Here is an 18,843-nt window from a genome sequence, read left to right as displayed (position 1 = left end):
CCCTGGGTCTGCTGCGCCGCTGCCTCCCAAAACCCCGCTCGTGGTTTCGTAATAATCCCCAAAACGGGCGCTGAAACTGGGTTAATCTTCTTACCCCGGGCAGCACGCATTCGCCGTCCTCCCGGGGCAAAACGCAGCCTCGGTGCCACCAACCGGCATCGCCAGGGCCGGGCCGGTGCCCGCTGCTTCTGCCCGTCCTTCGTCACCCATCCTCCTCCTCCTCGGCTTGGCTCCAGCGGGATGTGTGCGGCATCCCCGTCTGAGCCCGGTGCCTTAAGTACATCCCTAAGTCCCACCGGCTCTAAGGGCTCGCGGTGCTGCCCTCGCAGGCGTTGTCGGAGCGGGGCGGCCATCGCCCGCCCAGCCCTGGCCCCGCAGCCAGCGGCATTCTCCGGGGGGAGGCGGCTGCTGGGGAGCCCTTGACACGCTGGCAAAAACACGCCAAACGTCCCTGAAATCTCCTCTGGGGAGAGACAAGGGCCCTGGGGCTCTGGCTCTGCGCGGCCGGAATGTTTTGGAGCCACCTGCCTCGCTCCCGGGGATCGCGGCAGTTTTAGCACGTGTCTTTGGCACGTGCGTGGCGTCAGAGGTGGCGTTAAACGTGCAGGTTGAAGGAGGGTGAGTCTTGTTGGAGACCCCGGATTTGCAGGACGGGAGTCGAGGGTTTGGGGGTTTTACGGCGGGTGTGGGAGGCAGCGGCGGGCTCTGCCGGCATCCTTCGATGCCGGAGCCTCCCCGACGCGCGCCTCCGCAGCCGCCGGTGACGGGTTCCTCGTGCTATTGATCGTGGCTGCAGCGCATGGACGGGTCTGCCGCGTTTCTCGCGCCTGGTGGCAGGGCTGCGAGGGCAGGCAGGGGGAAGATGGCAGCGCGATGGGGAGGGGGCGGTTTGGTTTGCGCATCCCGGCCTCGGCTCCGCGTGCCGGCACCGCGTTGGGGCTCGGCAGAGGATGCTTCACCGGCACGGTGGCTCCAGTACCCCTCCCCGGCTGCTGCAGCGTCCCCGCTCGCCCGCGCCGGGGGTCCGGGGCCGGCACGGATCCGCTGGGGCCACGCAGGCGCCTGCACACGCACCGGGGGGGGGAAACTTGAAGTCAAATGTCTGAAAGTCAGATCCCTTTTTAGTATGAATTTGCTGTATCTCATTCTGAGCACTAATTCCAATTTAATTGCAAGTGGCCTGAAGCCTCTTCAATAGGAGTAACAAATGGTTTGATTTTGTAAACTTCATCAGACTGCATTTTAAATGCGACACACTAGCCCGGCTCGAATGCCAATGAAGCACTGAAGTAGCTCTCTGTTTACTAATTATCCGTTTTTACTTCAAGCCACGCTGGCTGGCTTGTCTGATTAAATCGGATTTGTGGGATAGAGAACAGCTAGCAGAGTTTTCTCTATAGTAAACGAGATTGAAACTATGGGCCGCCTGGCTGCACACTGTAAATTATATTTCCTTTTAAAGGGGACGTGTCGCCTTTCTCCCGCCGGCGCGCCTCCCGCATCCAAAACTCGGCGGCGCGGGAGCGCGCCCGGCTCCTCTCCGATGGGACCCCCCCGTCGCCGCGCGGGTTTGGGTTTTAATTCCTCCCCAGTGGGGGCCGGGGCCGTGCTGGAGGCCGCCGTGCAGCATCCCTCGCCACGGGCCGGACCGGGGCGGAGGAGCCCCTGGGTGTCGCGCATCGCGTCACACCGAGTCCCGTCTTGCTTGTCCCTGCATCCCTGGCGCTGCGCGTCTTCGGGAGCGAGCCGCCGGAGAACCGGGGCGTGCGGCTCTAGGGTGGCAGCCATAGGGTTTTTCTCCCTCCGGCAACCATCCGTCCCGAAAACCCAGATTTGGGAGCACCTGCTGTTTAAAACTGCCTCACCCCCGTAGCATCCGAAACCCAACCTGCTCTGGCTCCTGCCTCCGGACCCCGCGGCAGCGCCAACTCACGGCACGCCGGGTCCGGCGGAGATCCCCAAAACCGGGGGAGATGGGGGAAGGTGGCTGCCGAGCACGGCGTAACGGGGCTGCGCTTAAACCTCCCCGGCTGCTAAGACTTTAATTCCGCGAGCTTGACCTATGCCGCCCCCTCCCTCGGTATCTATCTTTGTGCCTGGGGGCTTTTTATATTTTAATTTGCTTTTGAACATCCTGCAAAATTAATGGCGCGCTCGGGGCCATTGTGCGGCGTACAGTAGAGGGAAGGGCCGGCGGCGCCCGCCGCGTTTCCCGGGGAATGAATTGCTCGCCCGCCTTCACCCCTTTTAATTGTTGACAGTAAAAAGCGTTTAAATGCCGCTTAATTTGTAATCATCTTCCCGCAAAAAGGGGAGAAACCATTAAAACGTCAGGGAAATGAATAAATCCGTCTCTCGCTGGTTTGGGGCGGCGGCGTTTCTTTATCGGGGGTGATTTTTCTTCCCGTGGCTGAGGGCTGGCTCGGGGCTGCTCCGGGTGGGAGCCCAGGGATGGGCTGGGACCACGGCCAAGCCCCGGTGTCGCCCGGCTGCAACCCCGGGCACCCTCTCATCAGCTTTCCCATTTTTTTCCCCACATCCCATCCCCTCCCCAAAGATGGGATGTCGCTGCACGTGCAGCTTAAAGAAACAATAAGTAAGTTCAAGTTAATTAAACGCCAGCAGCGGGACGGTGCCCAGCAGACCCTGCTTGGTGCCGTGGTTCTCGGCGGTGATGGGCCTCCGTCCGCCGCATCCCGCTGCTGGGCGGGATGCAGGGATGGAGGGATGGAAGGATGCAGGGATACAGGGATGCAAGGATGGAGGGATGGAGGGATGCAGGGATGGAGGGATGCAGGGATGGAAGGATGCAGGGATGGAGGGATGCAGGGATGGAAGGATGCAGGGATGGAGGGATGCAGGGCCATCTTCTGCATCCTCCGCCCCTGAAGCAGGCTGGCATCAGCCTTCGCGCCCCACGGATGCTCTTGGAGGGTGGCTACTGCCAGGTGCCTCCACGAGCCATGCCAGGGCATGTCGACCTCCCCATTCGGGGTGTTTGTTTATTTACTAATGCATTATCTAAAAAAAAAATATAGATAAAATTTAAAAATGCCTTTGGCGGGTCCTGGCAAGCAGCAGCCCGGGGGGAAGCCCATCTCCCGGGGGACCAGCACAGTCCCCATGGATGGGCCGGTGCGTCCCCATGTCCGTGCACGAGGCGTCTCATCCCCTTTGCTGCCGGCCTGGCTTTTTTTTTTTCTTTTTTTTTTTTTTTCAAGCGGGGGCCAATTAGTTTCACAAATGAGGGCCCTACGGTGCCAGGGAGGATTTGTTACGGCCCCGCGCGCCGGCCCGGCGGCATTGTCCTGCCCTCCGCCCCCGCGGGAGCCCATTGTCCCCAGCCCCAGCGGGGGCTGCTGGCGGCAGATTTATCGGGGCCGGCGTCCCGCCGGCCGGGGCCTCCGCTCCGCAGCTGGCCACGGCGCTGGGGGCTCAGCCCCGGGGACCTTTGACCCGTCCTGCTGTCACCGCCGGGGCCGCCGAGGGCCGCGGGGCCGCATACCTCTCGGGATTTGCTTCGCACGGCCCGTTCAGGGCTGCCTGCCTTTTTTTTTTATTATTTTTTTTGAATTTTTTTTTTTTTTTGTCTCGGAGCGTTTTGTCCGCAGCTGCGTGGGGGGCGCACGAGCCCACACCCCCCCGGGATAAATCCCTGCGGAGGGAGAGAGGCAGGTCCCATGCGAGGCCGCCTCTCTTGCTGCTTTTATTCCCGTTTCACTGGGGGGGGTTGGCAGGTTTTGGAGGGCTTCTGGGCAGCCCGCAGCGTGCCTCGCCGGGGCTGGGGCTGAGCATCCCTCCTGGCGCCTCCTGCATCCCTCCATGCAGAGCTGGCCACGGCATGCCATGATGGCACGGTGCCGGGATGGGCAATGGTGGGACGCCGGGATGGGCGATGGTGGATGCTGGGATGGGCAATGGTGGGACGCCGGGATGGGGATGACGGTGGATGCCGCGTTGGGCGATGGCACACACCGAGATGCTCTCGGGGATGCCCGTCACCGGGCTGGTCCCCAGGCGGGAGGTGTGGGGCTGACCGGGAGGATGCTGCCGGCACCTTTCTGTGGGAGCATCCTTCGCTGGCACCTTCCTGCGTGCCTGGCGTCACCGCAATGCCGACACCGCCGTGGTGGGTGGCCCCGGCAGGCTCCAGCGGTGACTCCTCCTCGCCGCCGGGCTCCCCTGGGCTGGTTTTGGCAGCCCAACGAGCAGCATCCCCCAGCCCCGCTGCTCCTAAAGGCAGCGCGGATCCGTTGGTTACCTTGAACATCTTGCTGCTGCTAATGAATTGCTAATACAATTTTCTAGATAATTTTATTTCCATAGTCCTCACATTTTAATGTCTCCAAAAAGCTAGCATTTATTTGCTTAATCTCCCTGCGTAATACAATTTGCACTGACTCATAGGTTCTGAACAATCAGCTATGCATAAACGAAAACAAATTGTTTAATAACACAAGGGTCTGGTATTTTTATTGATGGTGTGTGAGTATCTGGGGTTGGGGTTTTTTTTCCCTGCTTTTACTCTCACGTTGGTGCAGCCGGTTTTATACCCGCGGTTGGTAGGATGGAGCTGGCGTTTGTGTTAGGGCTCGGGGTTGCAGGCAGAGTCACCCTTGTGCCCCCCCTACCCCCCCGGGGGGGCTCTGCGGGGTGTTTCTTGGGGTCCCCTTGCCCTGGGCGTCGAGAGGCCCGAGCTCGGCAGCTCCCGCAGGTGCGTGGGGGTGCGGTGATGGCCCGACACCTGCCCTGCCTTTGGGCTGGGGCCTCCAGCTGCCTCCAATGCCATAAAAGCCCCCTTTCCCCCCCCCCCGGCATTCCCTCTGCGGGGTGATGGTGGTAGGGTCAGGGGGGCCAGGGTCCCACCGCCAGACCCCAACGATACCTGGAGCGCGCAGCTCTTGGGGTCCCCCCCGCGCAGGAGCATCCTCCCCGGCGCTGGAGCATCCCCCTTGCTGGGGCATCCCGCCGCCCCCCCGCACACCGGCTGGGCTGGGGGTACCTAACTGACCTCTCTCCCCCCGCCCAGGTACAGACATGGCCGTTTTCTGCCTGCTCTGCGGGAAGCGGTTCCAGACGCAGAGCGCGCTGCAGCAGCACATGGAGGTGCACGCCGGAGTGCGCAGCTACATCTGCAGCGAGTGCAACCGCACCTTCCCCAGCCACACCGCGCTCAAGAGGCACCTCCGCTCCCACACAGGTACGCCGCCGCCGGTCCTCCGGTCAAAACAAAAAAAAAAAAAAAAAAAAAGGGAAAAGGAAGGCGAAACTGCCTTCAAAGTGTCGAGGCGGCTGCGATTGAGGTTGTTTGGATTTGCAAAACGAAACGGAAAAAAAAAAAAAGCTGCGTGTAATAAGTTGATCCGGTATAAGGTGACATGTGACCTTCTTAGGGGATGTGCGATCATACCCGCTTCATCGGCTTACGGGCGGTAGATGCACATAATCAGCCCGTGCTCGGCCCTAATGGGATTAGGGCGACCTGCGCTACGTGGAGCTGGTGCTTCGGCGGCGCAGCCCAGCGGGGCCGGGAGCGGGGCTCGGGACGCCTGACGCCGTGTCCTCGGGACGCCTGACGCCGTGTCCTCAGGACGCCCGCACCGTGTCCTCGGCTCCTCCGCCCGCGGCCCCGGGGTGGCGTGGGGAGAGGTCCCGGCCGTCCCCAGTGGATGCTCCCAACCACCGTGAGCACCGTTGCTTGGGTCCAGCCGCAAAACCCCCTGGTGCAGGAAAAAGCAGATCCCTGGGGGATGAGCGGGGCGGTGGGGCTGAGCCCACGCGGTGCTTTGCAGCCCCTCCGGGCATCGCCGCCCGTGCTGTGGCTCGCTGCAGGGGCTGGGGGCTCCTTGCCCTCCAGTGCCCACAGAGCCGGGGGCTCCTGCACCCTCCTCGGCTGCGCTTTTCCTGCTGGGGGGAGGACAGCGCGTGCCGAGGCTGCACACCCCTTCTCCCCCCTTCCCCCGCGGGATACAGCCCCAAAGGGACCAGCAGCGGCTGCGGGGGGACACGGCCGGGAGGGTCCCTGGGTCCGGGCTGTGGCCAACGGCCACCAGACCCACACGTGTCCCTGGGCGCGGGGTCCCCGCTTGGGAAACGGGTGTTGCACGCTGACGATAAGCACATTAATGCCGAGCGCTGGAGCTATTTATAGCCGGTAATCCAGTGACCTGGGCTGCGGGTCGGGCCCCGCGCGTCCCACCCCAACCCCTGCTGCTGCACCAGCTCCCGCGGGGGACAACACCGGGACCGCGGGTGCTTTAGGGGGGGTTTAACCCCGCTGGGGGGCTTCCTCCCGCATGGATGCGAGATGCGCACGTTCCTCCCGAGGCCGGAGTGCTCCCATTTACACGGCTTCTCCCAAAAACCCAGCATGCGGAAAGGCTGCCTGCCCACGGCTGCAAAAGCGCCGTCTTTGACTATAGAATCGAAAAGCAGGGTGATAATTTGGAAGTGGGCACGGGGAGGTGAAACGCGGCCGCCAGCAGGCACCGCCTGCCTTGCCTTGGGACGGGGTCCAGAACACATCCCAACCATCCTCCTCCTCCTCCTCCTCCTCCTCCTCCTGCTCCGGCCCCCGGGCAGGGGCTGCGGGGAGGGGGCAAGGGGCCGCAGGTCTCGGCTGCAGCACGCGGGGAGAGAGTAAAATATCATTTTAAAGAGGAAGCGAAAGCGCAGGCATGTGAGTATATAACGAGAAGGACAATTTATGCCCAGGCACGAGTGCAGTTTGACACGGGGATAATGAAAAAACGTAGGTCATTGTGGATGACTTAAGCCTTCACAGCTGAAGAAAATGTATGAAATGCGGGGAACATTACACGCTTGGCAGCTCCGCACATCTGCAGCAGGACAAGTGAAATACAGTTGGCCATTCTTTACCATAAACTGCGCTTGTAGGATATGCGGCACAGAGAAATTGTAATTACAGTGACAAGACAAATCAGTAATATTTAAATATTCATGAACAAAGTCTCGGACGATCAATCTATCTTTATTGTCCTTGCCTTCGCGGCTGTAATAAATAAGTAGCTGGAGCCCTCACCTTTCCTTCAAATCATTCCGCCTTTGGTGCCGAACCGGAGTTCATTTATCAGCCGCCCGGTCTGGAGCGCGGGAGATGCCCGGGGCCGGGGCTGCGCCGGCAACGCCGGGCCGGAACCTGGCAATCGGCGATGGGGGACGGGAGGGCAGTGGTCGGCGGTGGTCTCTGTACCCCGGCTGCGGACCCGAGCATCCCCTCCGCACCGGGATGCGGGCCTTGCTGGGGCGCCCGGGATGCTTCATCCCCTGGGATGGCGGCGGGTGCCGGGGGCGAATGCGGGCTGGGGAGGTGGTTTTGGCACGGCGCGGCGGCGGCTCTGACACCGCGCACGTGTCCTTGCAGGCGACCACCCCTACGAGTGCGAGTTCTGCGGCAGCTGCTTCCGCGACGAGAGCACGCTGAAGGGCCACAAGCGCATCCACACCGGCGAGAAGCCCTACGAGTGCAACGGCTGCGGCAAGAAGTTCAGCCTCAAGCACCAGCTGGAGACCCACTACCGGGTCCACACAGGTGGGTGCTGCGGGGGGGTTACCGCGAGGCCGGTGGTGCTGGCGTGGTGTCCCCAGCAGAGGTGCCGGCAAGGTCTCGCTGGCAGAGATGCCGGTGCGGTCCGTGGGTGGAGATGCCGGCGCGGCCCCCCCAGCGGAGATGCCGGCGCAGTCCATGGGTGAAGATGCTGGTGCGGTTCCCCCGGCAGAGATGCCATCATGGTCCCCCCAGCAGAGATGCCGGCAGCGCGGCCCAGGGCAGCGGCCGGGAATAAGGAATCATTGGATGCGCCAGCGCATAACTGTTGTAAATAGGGGATCAATAGTCGGATCGGTTTTGCTGTTCATTACTCGGTTATCGGCTGTGCCCGCCGTGGCAGCGTCGATGCCGGGCAGTTAATTATCTCCTGGCGGCCCCAAGCCCCCCCTGACGCCCCCATCTCCCCATCTCCCGCAGGAGAGAAGCCCTTCGAGTGCAAGCTGTGCCACCAGCGCTCCCGGGACTACTCGGCCATGATCAAACACCTTCGGACCCACAACGGCGCTTCCCCCTACCAGTGCACCATTTGCCTGGAGTACTGCCCCAGCCTCTCCGCCATGCAGAAGCACATGAAGGGCCACAAGCCGGAGGAGATCCCCACCGACTGGCGGATAGAGAAGACCTATCTCTACCTCTGCTACGTCTGAGGGCGGCGGCGCAGGGGCGGCGGGGCCGCGGGGCGGAGGACTGGGCAAAAAAAATACCACCAAACCCGCAGCGTCCACGGCCTTGTTTGTTTTCGGGTCTCGCTCCTCGCCGGACGCAGGCTGCGGCTCGCGCCGGGGCCGGGGGACGCGCCAGCCCCTTCCCCAGCCCCATCCGCTCCCCCCTTGCAGCCCCCGGGGGTCAGCTCCCGGCCCCTCCGTCACCCCCGGGGCCAGGAAGACGGCGCGGGAAGGACGCGCTTCCCTGAAGGCGCGCGTGCAGCCGGTGCTTTGGGAAGGCTTTAATTTCTGGTTTGCTCTGTCCCCACAGAGCCCCCACCGCGGATGCCCCGAGCTCGGCCCCCGTTTCGGGAGGGCCCCCGCGCTGCGGGACGAGAGCATCCCCGGGGGGACCCGGCCGCAGGAGGGTGTTTGGGGCAGGGACCCGGGTGCCAGCCGGGGTCTGGGGGGCGCGAGGGGCGCCGGGGGGCTGCCGCCCTCCCCCTGACCAAAGACCTCTCTATGCATTGCCCCTTCCTCCCTTCCCCGCCATCCCGGGGGGATGTGGCCGCTCTGGTGACGCGCGGTGGATGCCGGTGGCGGTGTGGGTGCCGCCGGTGCGCGGCATCGCTCCGAGGGGGGGATCCCCTTTGTTGTGCTGGTTTGGGGCGCCTGGAAGGTGCCGAGCGTGGTTTTTTGCCCAGCCCTCAGCTGCAGGAGCCTGCGCGTGAGGGGCGACGGGTGGCCGGCGGCTTCGCTCGCCGCTTTTTTTTGGTATATTTTGCTTTTCGTTCAGTGTTTTGGGTTGTTTTTTGTTTTTTTTTTTGGACTTTCTTTTGGAATATTTCCGCGTTTAGCACATTTTACTTGAAATTACCTCGTTTTTTTGTGACCTCATGAGCTTTTATTGATTTTGGGGGGGACGGGGGGCGGCGTGGCCGGGAAGGCGCGTGCCCGGCGCTGGCGGTGGAGGGGCGGCGCAGCGTTGGCGTCCCTGCCGGCCTCCCGTTGTGCATTATCCTTACCAAAACTGGTATTTTTGCCCGGCCCCATGGGGCCAGGGGCGCCGGTTCTTGAAGCTACCTCTTGTGTTCGTTTTTGTTGTGTTTCTCCTTTGCGGTTGCGGCAGCGAGCTCGGCGGTCTCCATCCAGCGTGACGCTCGCCGCTGGTTTTTTTGGTCGTTTTGCTGCGTTTGGGTGAAAAAGCGGGGAAAAGAGTCCAGGGGGGGAGCGGGACGGTGTCAGGATGCGGTTTGGAGGGCGCCGATGGCCCCTCTTGCTGGGGGGTGCCTGTCCTGCCTCTCCCGGCGCCGTGCAGGGATGCGGGTGCAGCATCCTGCATCCCTCGCGCCCCGGTCCGGCTTTGCGCGCGCGCGTGCCCCAGCCCGCGGGGCCTTGGCCAGGCCGCTGTTGTACAATCCGGGATGTGACTGTGGAGAACGGCTTGTTTAATTGTTGTGCCTAAGAAAAAAAAAAAAAAAAAGAAAAAAAAAAAGAGAGAGAGAGAAAAAAACAATATTAAAGAGACCCAGTTCTTTCACACGGAAAGTTGCTGCAATTTCTGGCGCGTGCACCGGCGCTGCCGGCCGCGGGTGCCGCATGTGGCTTTTTTTGCTTTAACCTCCCCTCCCGTCCCGTCCCGTCCCCTCCTTCCCTCCCTCAGTGCCGCAGCCTCCCGGCTGGACGGCGTCGGGATGGGTGCCGGAGCGACGCCGCGGTGCCCCGGGCGCGCGTCCCCGCACGGGTCTGCCGTGGCGCGGCCCCCGCCGCCCCTCCATATATATATAAGTATATATATGTGTATCATAGCAGTGAGGACCAAGCGCCCCGCGGGGGCCCCCCTCTCCCCTGGCTTGTGTCGGTGTCGTGCGCGCCCGCCTGCCCGTCCCGTCGCTCTGTGTTGCCGCTCGTGGTTGGGGTCCGTCGCTGCCCTCCTTCCGTCTACCTCAGCACCCGCCGAGCCCCGGCGCGGGGGGTGCCCCACTCCCCCTTCGGTTTTTCTCAGAGTATCTATCGGCTCCTATTTTTTGTACGACTTTCTCCCTCTCCCCTCGTCGTTCGCTCCCGTGCGGTTCTGCTTGCGAGTCCTCTCTGTCCTCTAGCCACAGATGCCGTTAGCTAAAAGTTTCCTGAAAAATAAAGAAAAAAAAAAAAAACAAAAAAAAAAAACAAAAACACAAAAAAAAAAAGAAAACCCAGTTGTGGTGTCTCCTAGTTGCAGCTCTCCGCATCTGCCTTCGTCCTGTGTAGATTCAGATTCTTTGTAAGACTTCAGTGTTTCTGACAGAGGAAAAAAAAAAAAAAAAGACAAAAAAAAGAAGAAGAAGAATATACTGCTGCAGGTTTTTTTCTCTCCATGTGTCACTAAGTGAAGTTTGTGCCTTCTATAGCAAAGAGAATATTTTTTACATCCTACTAACGGTAGATTTTTTTGTAGTGAACATTTTTTGTATTTTTATTTATAAGTCTCATAAGGAAAATAGCAATGTTCAGTTGTATACCTTGAATCTGCAGTTAGAAAACAACAAAAAAAAAGACCAACCAATAAAGTTAATTCCGTTGTCTCGGCCTGCCGTCTCCTGTTCCTGTGCCCGTGCCTGCGGGGAGGAGGAGGAGGAGGAGGAAGGATGCATCCCGCCGGCTTGGGGCGAGCCATGGGGGGACCCGCGGTGGTGAGTCTGGGGGTGCCTCCTCGGCTCTGAGGGGGGGGTCCCTTCCCTAAACCGACCCCCACGGGTGGGGGGTGCCCCTGGGGTGTGGGTGTCCCCAGGGAGGGGGACCAAACCCGCATCCCTTGTCGCGGGACGTGAGCCTCCCTGTCCTGGGCGCGCTGCCTGCGCGGCTGCTGCCTGCGCGGCTGCTGCCTGCGCCGCTCACCAGGGAGCGGAGCAAGTTTGCCTCAATGAAAGTGAACTCGTTCATTTAAACCTGACTGCAGAGTAGTCTGGCCCCCCGCTGCGTTAATTATCCTGTAGTTCTCGACTGATTGCTGTACACTAAGCTTAAGCCCTCCTTTATTTATTTACTGACTACATTAACAGCAGCGCCTGCACTCCTTTTGTGCTGCGGCAAACTCTACGGCGGGGCCTGGCGGGTGCTGCCGGCGTCGCCCAGCCGTGCCCGCGCCCAACGGCTGCTGCCCACCGCCCGACGGGCGCCACGGTGCAGGTAAACCTTCGTTACGGCACGACGGGGGTCACCGGAGGCAGAGCATCCCCTGTTTTTCTGCAGGGATGGATGCCGCATGCCGGGCTGCCACGTGCGCTGGCGTCGAGGCCGCGCTCATCCCGAGGGTTCCCAGCAGGGACAGGGGGCTGTGAGCCGCCCCGAGGTGCCGGTGACGGTCCCTGCCAGCCAGAGCTCCCCCCCAGCACGGCTCCTCCGGGCGAGCTTTGGGCAAATAGGGCAGAGCGTTGGTCCCGGCCCGGGCGGGCGGAGGTGGTCCTGCTGTGAGCAACCTGCTGCAGCATCCCGGGAGAAGGGGGGCGAAGCCCCTCGCCGGCGTTTGGCCCGGTCCGATGGCGTTATTATCGTAACGGGGAAATTGTCGTAGGACCGGGCCTTTGTCTGCACACTCACGCAGCAGCTGGGAGCGATTATGCTGCAACAATGTTCTGTTCCATCAACATTATGTCCTCATTAAACCTTTATTAGTAGATTAGATTCAGATTTATTGATTTTTTTTATTTTTTTTTTTTAAAGAGGAAAATCCAGGCTCCTCTCGGAGAGATGCCTGGAACTTTTTTCCCCTGCGTGCGGCGCTTCCCAAAGCAGCGAGAGGGCAAAGGGAGAACCTGGAGCCTTCCTCCGGCATGGGCAGCCTCCTCTTCCAGGTGGGAAGGACCGCGGAGCTGCACGAGGGGGGTAGGTCGGGCGCAGGACGGCTTCCCAGCGCAGGCGAGGACGGAGGACCGAGCGCCCACGCGGCCACCGCCGTGGTCTGTGGGATGTGGCGGCGCAGGTGAGCGTCTCGCGGTGGGTCCCCGAGGGGCGTCCAGGGTGCCAGCGGGCAGGAGAGGGGTGGCGAGGCTGGCTCGGGGGTCCTGCCGCCCCGTCAAACGCACGGGCTGGGCAGCACCATGCGCCCGGGTCAGTGGGCCCATTGGATTTGTCTGTTGGAGCGTTTGATGTTACACGAAGGCGGCTCATTCCAGAGGGTGTTAATTGCCCGCTGCAGTGATCAGGTCTGTAGCACCATCGATCTCGGCAGGATCAATGGGCTGATTTAGTGTCTCGCGAACTCTTTAACTGGACACCTCATCAATAGGCAGCCACTTACAGACCATCAGCGCATTAGCGCAGGCCGGCGCCGGCAGGAGCCCACTCCACCCGTCCTCAGCCCCCCGTCACTCAGCGGGGAGTTTTCCTACGGGTGACGGCTCCGGGACAGGGAGCGGGGCCCTTGGGCCAGGGCCAGGGACTTGGGGGCAGATGTAGGAGAGCCGGACGCCACCCACGCACCTCTCCCTCACCACCTGCAGCCTGACCGTACGCAGGGGCCCTCCTGGAGCAGGGGTGGGCCCTCCTGTCAGCTCCAGCGCTTTCGAGGACGGTGCCCACACTGATTGCTCAGGTACGTTACTGGCATGAAGGGTCTTGGGCAAGCACAGCAGGGCTAGGGATCACACCGAAAACACCATCAGTGTTTCTGGTCACGACCCCCTGACACCCCCGGCTCTGAAATGAGGGTGGGCACCATGTTGGGCGGCTCTGCTCCTTGTGGTTTGGGCTCGACTCCCTGCTCTAGGATGCAGCCAGTGGTTCTTTCCACTCTTGTTCGGTGGCGGCCTCATGCCTCTGCCCCGGCGGGGGTGGAGAGAGGCCGTGGGGGGACGGACCGGAGCCGTGGCAGCAATGGGTGACCCTGCGGGTCTCGGCCAGCACCGTGCACCCACAGAGCCAGTCCTGTTTGAAGCCCAGTTCCTTTGCTGTTGGCTGGCACTGGTCCTCTCCCAGCTCCTGTACCGCTGGGCAGGAGCGTGGGGGGTAAACAGGGCCGGGTGGGGGGAACAGAGACACGCGCGGAGCCCGATGAGCAAATGGCTTGCGGGGGAGCGACGGAGAAGGGGCCACGGGCGTGTGGTCCCGGGGGCTTCGTGCTGGGCGGCTGGGGCTCCCCCAGGGCAGCCGGGGCGAGGGGCGGGGGCGGCGGGGACCCCCCGGGGGCGGCGGGACCCCCGGGCGGCGCGGCGCTGTCCGCGGTGCTGAAGCGGCGGCCGGGCGCGGCGGGGCGGGGGGAGCGCGGCGCCGTCGGTTCTCGGGGGTCCCTCCTCAGCCCTCCCCGCTCGGGGGCCGCTGCCCCGGCGCCGGGGGGACGGTGGTGGGTGCCCCGGCCTGGGTCGCAGAGCCGTGGAGGACCCACCGGTGGGTCGCGGAGCGGCCTCTGAGCACGGCAGCGCCCGAGCTCCCCACCTCGCCCGCGCCCAACGGCGGGCGCCGCTCAGGCGTCCCGCCATACCGACCAGAGGGTGCCCAGCGTGACGGTGTAGGCCAGGACGGCCACCAGGTACGCCCGGAAGAGCAGGACGTCCAACACGTAGCCCACTTGTAGCCACTCGCGGGCAACGTCGCGAAACTCCTCGCGTTTCTCCAGGAACTGGCGGATGGCGGTGATCTCCCGCAGGACGCCGTGCAGCAGCAGGGAGCCCTCCGCCTGGCCGGCAGAGGCCAGTGTGGGCCCCGCGCCCCCCACCGTCTCACACTCCCGGGGGTCCTCACAGCCGTACTGGTTCAGCCTGGCTGCACAATTGAGAGAGGCGAGTGTGAAAAACCTCTTTAGATGGGGAGCTGGGACTTCTGCGGGTGACCCGGGCACCCAGATCGCCACACAAACAGGGGCGACACGGACACAGATGGCTACGTAGGGCCCAGACCCCTTTGGTTCCCTAGGACCTCTGTGTGCAGCCCTTACCTGTGCTGTCGTTCTCCGCCTGCCTGGAGATGTCTGAGCTCTGCGTCCTGCTTTGGCTGAATTTGTTCCTGTCCCGGATGCAGAGCAGGACGGTGGCTCGTTCCAGCAGCAGGCGCTTCACCCACTCAGGGACATGGGGCTGCAGGTCTTGCTTGTGCACCAGGCACACGATTAGGATGGTCTCCGTCAGGCTGATGACGAGCAGCGCCATGCACACCACAAAGTAGACGCCTGCGGAGATGCCAGCGAGGTGAGTGGCCTGCTCATGGTCCTGAGCGAGTCCTCCCAGCCCACCTCTCTAGGGGACCTGTGGTCCCTGTACAGAGCAGCAGCCCCTGCTGCTCCAGGCCAGCACCACTGCGGCGGTTGGCTTGGCAGGTAGCGCTGCCGTACCTATCAAGGGGGTGCCAACCGCAGTAGCTGGGAGCGTGTCAGATACGATGATGAGGAAAACCGAGTAGCCCAGCAGAAGGGTGATCTTGAAAGAGACCCTCTCGCCACTGTTGGGCGGTAGGTAGAAGCCCACGATGTCCATAAGCATCAGGAAGATGCTGGGGAGAAGCAGGCTGACGGTGTAGAAGAGGGGGCGTCTCCGGATGACTACCTGTGGGACGGAGAGACAAGAAAGGCTCAGCGAGGGTTTGAGCTAGTGCGGCGCTCTGCCAAGGCAGGTGAGGGTGGTGGGATGCACTACGGTGAGCCAGAGGAGAACAGCTCAGCACCAGGACCCTCCCGCCCGCAGACAGGAGCATCGCAGCAGGGGGCAGCTCGGCGATGGAGCGACAGGAGCCAGGGCAGGACTTTTCCCTAGCGCCCCATTCCCAGGAAGCTCGGTGGCCAAAGAACCTTACGTAGAACTTCATCTCGGCGTAGCTGTCGCTGCTCTTGACGCTGAACTCCTGGAAGCGGCTGAGGACGTAGAGCAGCTCCCACTCACCCTGGTTCATGAAGACGCTCCGGTCGAACTTGACCAGCTCCGGCTGCCGCCACAGCGAGAGGTTGATGTCGCGGACTGGGGGGGCGGAGGAGAGGTGAGGACCGGGGCGCCCGGCCCGAAGCCGCCGGGCCCCGGGTGCCTGCCCTCCCCGCACGCATCCCCGATCCGCTGGGGCCATCTAGAGGGACGAGTCGCCTTCTGCACCGAGCTCCAGCCCGGCGGAGGCGCTGCCCGCTCCCCCCGGCCGCGGGGGTCCCGGCACTCACTGTGGTGCAGCCAGCTGGTGAAGGTGAGCGAGCAGTTCTGGACGTCGAAGGGGAAGTTGTAGATGTCCAGGCTGCAGGCCGTCATCACCTGGATGGGCTTGAGGTTCTGCACCTCCCCGTGGTGGCTAACGTAGACGTAGGGGACGTGGGGGGACTTTCCGACGTCCACGCTGGGGGACAGGAGGGACAGAGACGTGGGCTGGGAGCGCCTTTGGTGGGGGCTCCTCCCGCCGAGTGGCATTTGGGAGGGGAACTGCCCAGGGGCCAGGGGCTCACCCCCCGAGCTGCTTTTTTGGCAGTGCCCGTGCAGGCATGGCTGCCTGGCACCACCTCTGCGCTGCCCAGGCTGCTGCCCTCTCCCGGCCCCAGGAGCCTTTGTGTCCTTGCCCTGGGGCTCTCTGGAGCCGGCGGGAACACCTTCCATCGCCACGGAGCGGGAAGGACGCCGGCTGGCTTCGCGGGAAGGGCCGGCAGCTCTGCAGCTGCCCCGGCATTGTGCTGCCTTCACAAAGCCTTTCTCCAGCTATCTGGATCCCACCCCCGGCACCGCGCGGGTAATTACCGATGGTTGCGGTTAGCCAGCATTGGAAATGGCCCAACTGCCGAGCCGTTCCCCATCTGCAGCTCGCCCGATGCGGGGAGGCTGCCAGTTCTGTGCCGGGAATACAAAGCGCGGGGCGGCGCGTGCCCGCGGTGGGCAAGGGGGGCCCGAGGGTTTCGTCGCACTCACAACTCATTGATGAGGATGTCGGGCACCCAGATGCTCTCCACGGGGAGGGAGATCTGCGTCAGGTTGTCGAACCGCTCCGGGTCCCACCGGAGGAACTCGTCCGTCCAGTGCTGAGGGACAAGGAAGAGGGGGCTCGGAGGGCAAGGTCCGGTCCACCCCGCCAGCACCCAAACCCCGCGCAAGCACCCTGCTGTGGGAACCCATGCTCAGTGCCATCCGCGGGAGCGAGGACAGGCTCGTCCTGCAGCTCTCGCACCACCCAGCGCCGTGGAGCACGGAGCAGGAAAGCTGTGCCTTGACTTTCACGCCCTACAGAGGTCTCGTCATCCCCTGGGACGGGCTCGACTTTGCTGCACTCCCGTGGGGCTGCACGCAGGAAAACCTGCGTTTGTGTGGGTGCTCGGCCCCGGCGAGGGTGCACGGTGTCCTCTGCTCACCTGCCTGTACCAGACATAGGTGGTCAGCACCTGGTTCTTCTCATCCTGCGGGAAGAAGAGGACACCATGTCGGCACAGGGGGTGTTGCCGCTCTGGGAGACAGGCAGAGCGTGCCAGGAGGTGGCTGCCATTGGGCACCGTCCTTGCTGCGGGCATGCAGAAGCTGCCCCCCGCCCCGGGCAGGGCGGGAGCAGAGGACTCACCACGCTGAGGATGGCGTAGACCATGAGGTCGATGGCCACGTTGGTGGTCGTTCGCCAGTCCCGCACGGGCCGGGTGCCCTTCTGGTAGTGGGCCAGCAGGGAGTGGGACAGGCGGTGCAGAGCGGGCTCGGCAGGCTCTGGTGTCCGGCCCCCCCGCCGGGTACCTGCCAGCAGAGGGAGGGAGGGAGGGAGGGATGGATGGATGGATGGATGGATGGATGGATGGATGGATGGATGGATGGGGGGCTGCTCACACCAGGGCGGTGTCTGCAGTCGCCCAGGGGGTGCCATGAACCGTGGGATGCTGCTGGCTGCCATCTCTCGCTTACTGGTTTCCCATCAAAGTGACCTAGGAGCATCCTGATGGGAAAGGAGCCTCCCAGCCAGAGTATCAAGCATCACCTCAAGTTTCCTTCCCGTCTTCTGCTGTGCAGGTGGATGGGGCCGTGACCTTCCCCCGGCCTCGAGGACAGGGCTGCTGTCCCCCGCCTCTCCCGGACGGATGCCAGGGCAGCGGCAGCGGGGGACCACAAGGGACTGGCCGCCCCCAGGTAAGTTCCTCCCACTCGCTCCTCCGATGGGAGCCATTTCTTTGCTGTGCAGGCAGAGGCGGGGAAGGCTAGCGATGAGCCAGGGTGCCAAGTTCATTTCTTAGGTATCCTGGCGTTTGGTTCCTGTGGAAACAATCCCTCGGCCGGTGCCGGCAGCATTAACTGCCGAGCGCGTTTCTCTTGGCACCCGAGGCCTCGCTGCAGGGCAGCCAGCGACGCTGCAGCCGAGCCGCGATCCCAGCTTTGCTCTGCAGCACACCCAGCCCCGGAGTCCAATTCCCGGCTAATGAAAGGGACTAATTGGAATAGATCTGCGGGACCTTGGGAAAAGCTGCCAGGAAGGGAACTTTAATCTGTCCTTTAAGCTTAAAAAAAAAAGAAAAAGCCCAGCAGCCTCAGCCCCTCCAAGTCTGCGCGCGGTCGGTAATGCCGGGGAGCCGGCCGGGCGCACGACCCTCGCCCAGGCAGCGGCGCGGGGGAGCGAGAGGCAGCAATTAGGGCCAGGGGAGGAGGAAAACAGGCGCTGCCGGCGTCGCACTGTGGCCGAGCAGCCTTCCCTGCGGCCGCTGGTGGCAGCTGGCTGGCACCCTCTCCTCCCCCTCCTCTTCCTCACACCCTCTCCTCCTCATCCCTGCCCCGCTCCATCTGGAGGCGCTGGGGCGTTGCCAAGGGAGGGCTGGGCTGGGTTTGCCCCGGCCGCTCCGTGCACTTGCCGCGGACACCAAACCCATGCCGGCAGCTCGCCGGGCACAAAGGGGTACGCCTGGCACACAGGAGTGCGTCTGCACGGACCCTCCCGCCCCCTGACCTCCGGCATTGTGAGGGCAAGAGCGGCGTCGCTCCCGCTGCCCCTCTGCCGCCTCTGCCGGGCTCGCTGCGGGAGGCGCTGGAGTTGGGGACGATGCCCCGAGGGAGGGGGCTGTCTGTCCCACCACAGCCCCCGGTTACAAACCTGCTGAGAAAGCTTTCGGCTGCGCCAGGGCAAAACAGCACAACCATTTTTCTACTCTTTCCCAGGAAAGTTAAACAGGAGAAAATAATAACCATAGCTGGTGAAGCTTTGGCAGCCGCTTTTGCGCCGTGCGGAGCTGGGATTACAAACCGTGGGCACAGCATCGCTTCCGTGTGCTGCCGTCCCCAAAACCCAGGTCTGCGTTAGGAGGGAGCAAGCGATACATTAGAGAAATCCCTTCATTGGGCAGGGGGCTCAGGCAGCGGCTTCCAGACGGGGGGATGCAGGAGATGACCCCGTTTCTCTCTGTCCTTAGGGCTGGGACAGAGCTTCCAGAGTTCCCCGAAGCCCCGCACCCACGAGCCCGCGACGCCGCGCCGGCTCCAAACGCCGCGTTACCGTGCAGGGGGTGTTCAGCCGGCGCCACTGGTGCCCACCCTCGCGCTTCTCCCAGGTACGTTGGTTGTCGATAGCATTAAGCAGCCCTTGTGTGCCGCGCGTGCTCAGGTTTGGGGCAGGTCTAGCACCGTGCCCTCCCACAGCCCCCAGCCCTGCCCGCGGGTCCCCGGCCTCACCTGGGCTCTGCAGCGCGGAGGCGAGAGGCAGCAGGGCCAGCAGAGCCCCCACAGCGGCGGTCCTCAT

General features: G+C 63.1%; 2 protein-coding genes across 4 annotated transcripts in view; one reads left to right on the top strand and one right to left on the bottom strand.

Annotated features, from left to right (window-relative positions):
- ZBTB16 (zinc finger and BTB domain containing 16) overlaps nucleotides 1–10,807 on the top strand; it is a 61,444-nt gene extending 50,637 nt beyond the window's left edge. For all 3 annotated transcript variants that reach the window (XM_054223128.1, XM_054223126.1, XM_054223127.1), the window contains exons 5-7: nucleotides 5,030–5,200; nucleotides 7,385–7,552; nucleotides 7,988–10,807. In XM_054223128.1, the coding sequence (XP_054079103.1) occupies nucleotides 5,030–5,200; nucleotides 7,385–7,552; nucleotides 7,988–8,217 (569 nt within the window). In that variant the 3' untranslated portion in view covers nucleotides 8,218–10,807. The remainder of the gene's footprint in view (nucleotides 1–5,029; nucleotides 5,201–7,384; nucleotides 7,553–7,987) is intronic.
- A 2,847-nt stretch (nucleotides 10,808–13,654) lies between these two features.
- Nucleotides 13,655–18,843, bottom strand: LOC128918639 (5-hydroxytryptamine receptor 3A-like). Its single transcript, XM_054223088.1, has 9 exons — nucleotides 18,777–18,843; nucleotides 16,699–16,862; nucleotides 16,496–16,540; nucleotides 16,059–16,168; nucleotides 15,329–15,498; nucleotides 14,977–15,137; nucleotides 14,519–14,729; nucleotides 14,126–14,356; nucleotides 13,655–13,953 (listed from the first exon to the last, which is right to left on the bottom strand). Exons 1-9 carry the CDS (start codon nucleotides 18,841–18,843, stop codon nucleotides 13,655–13,657), a joined length of 1,458 nt encoding a protein of 485 aa, XP_054079063.1.

This window comes from Rissa tridactyla, chromosome 17 (assembly GCF_028500815.1).
Source record: "Rissa tridactyla isolate bRisTri1 chromosome 17, bRisTri1.patW.cur.20221130, whole genome shotgun sequence".
Lineage (NCBI taxonomy): Eukaryota > Metazoa > Chordata > Aves > Charadriiformes > Laridae > Rissa > Rissa tridactyla.
The sequence above is the reverse complement of the archived record's forward strand: the minus strand, read 5'-3'. Positions and strand labels throughout refer to the sequence as shown.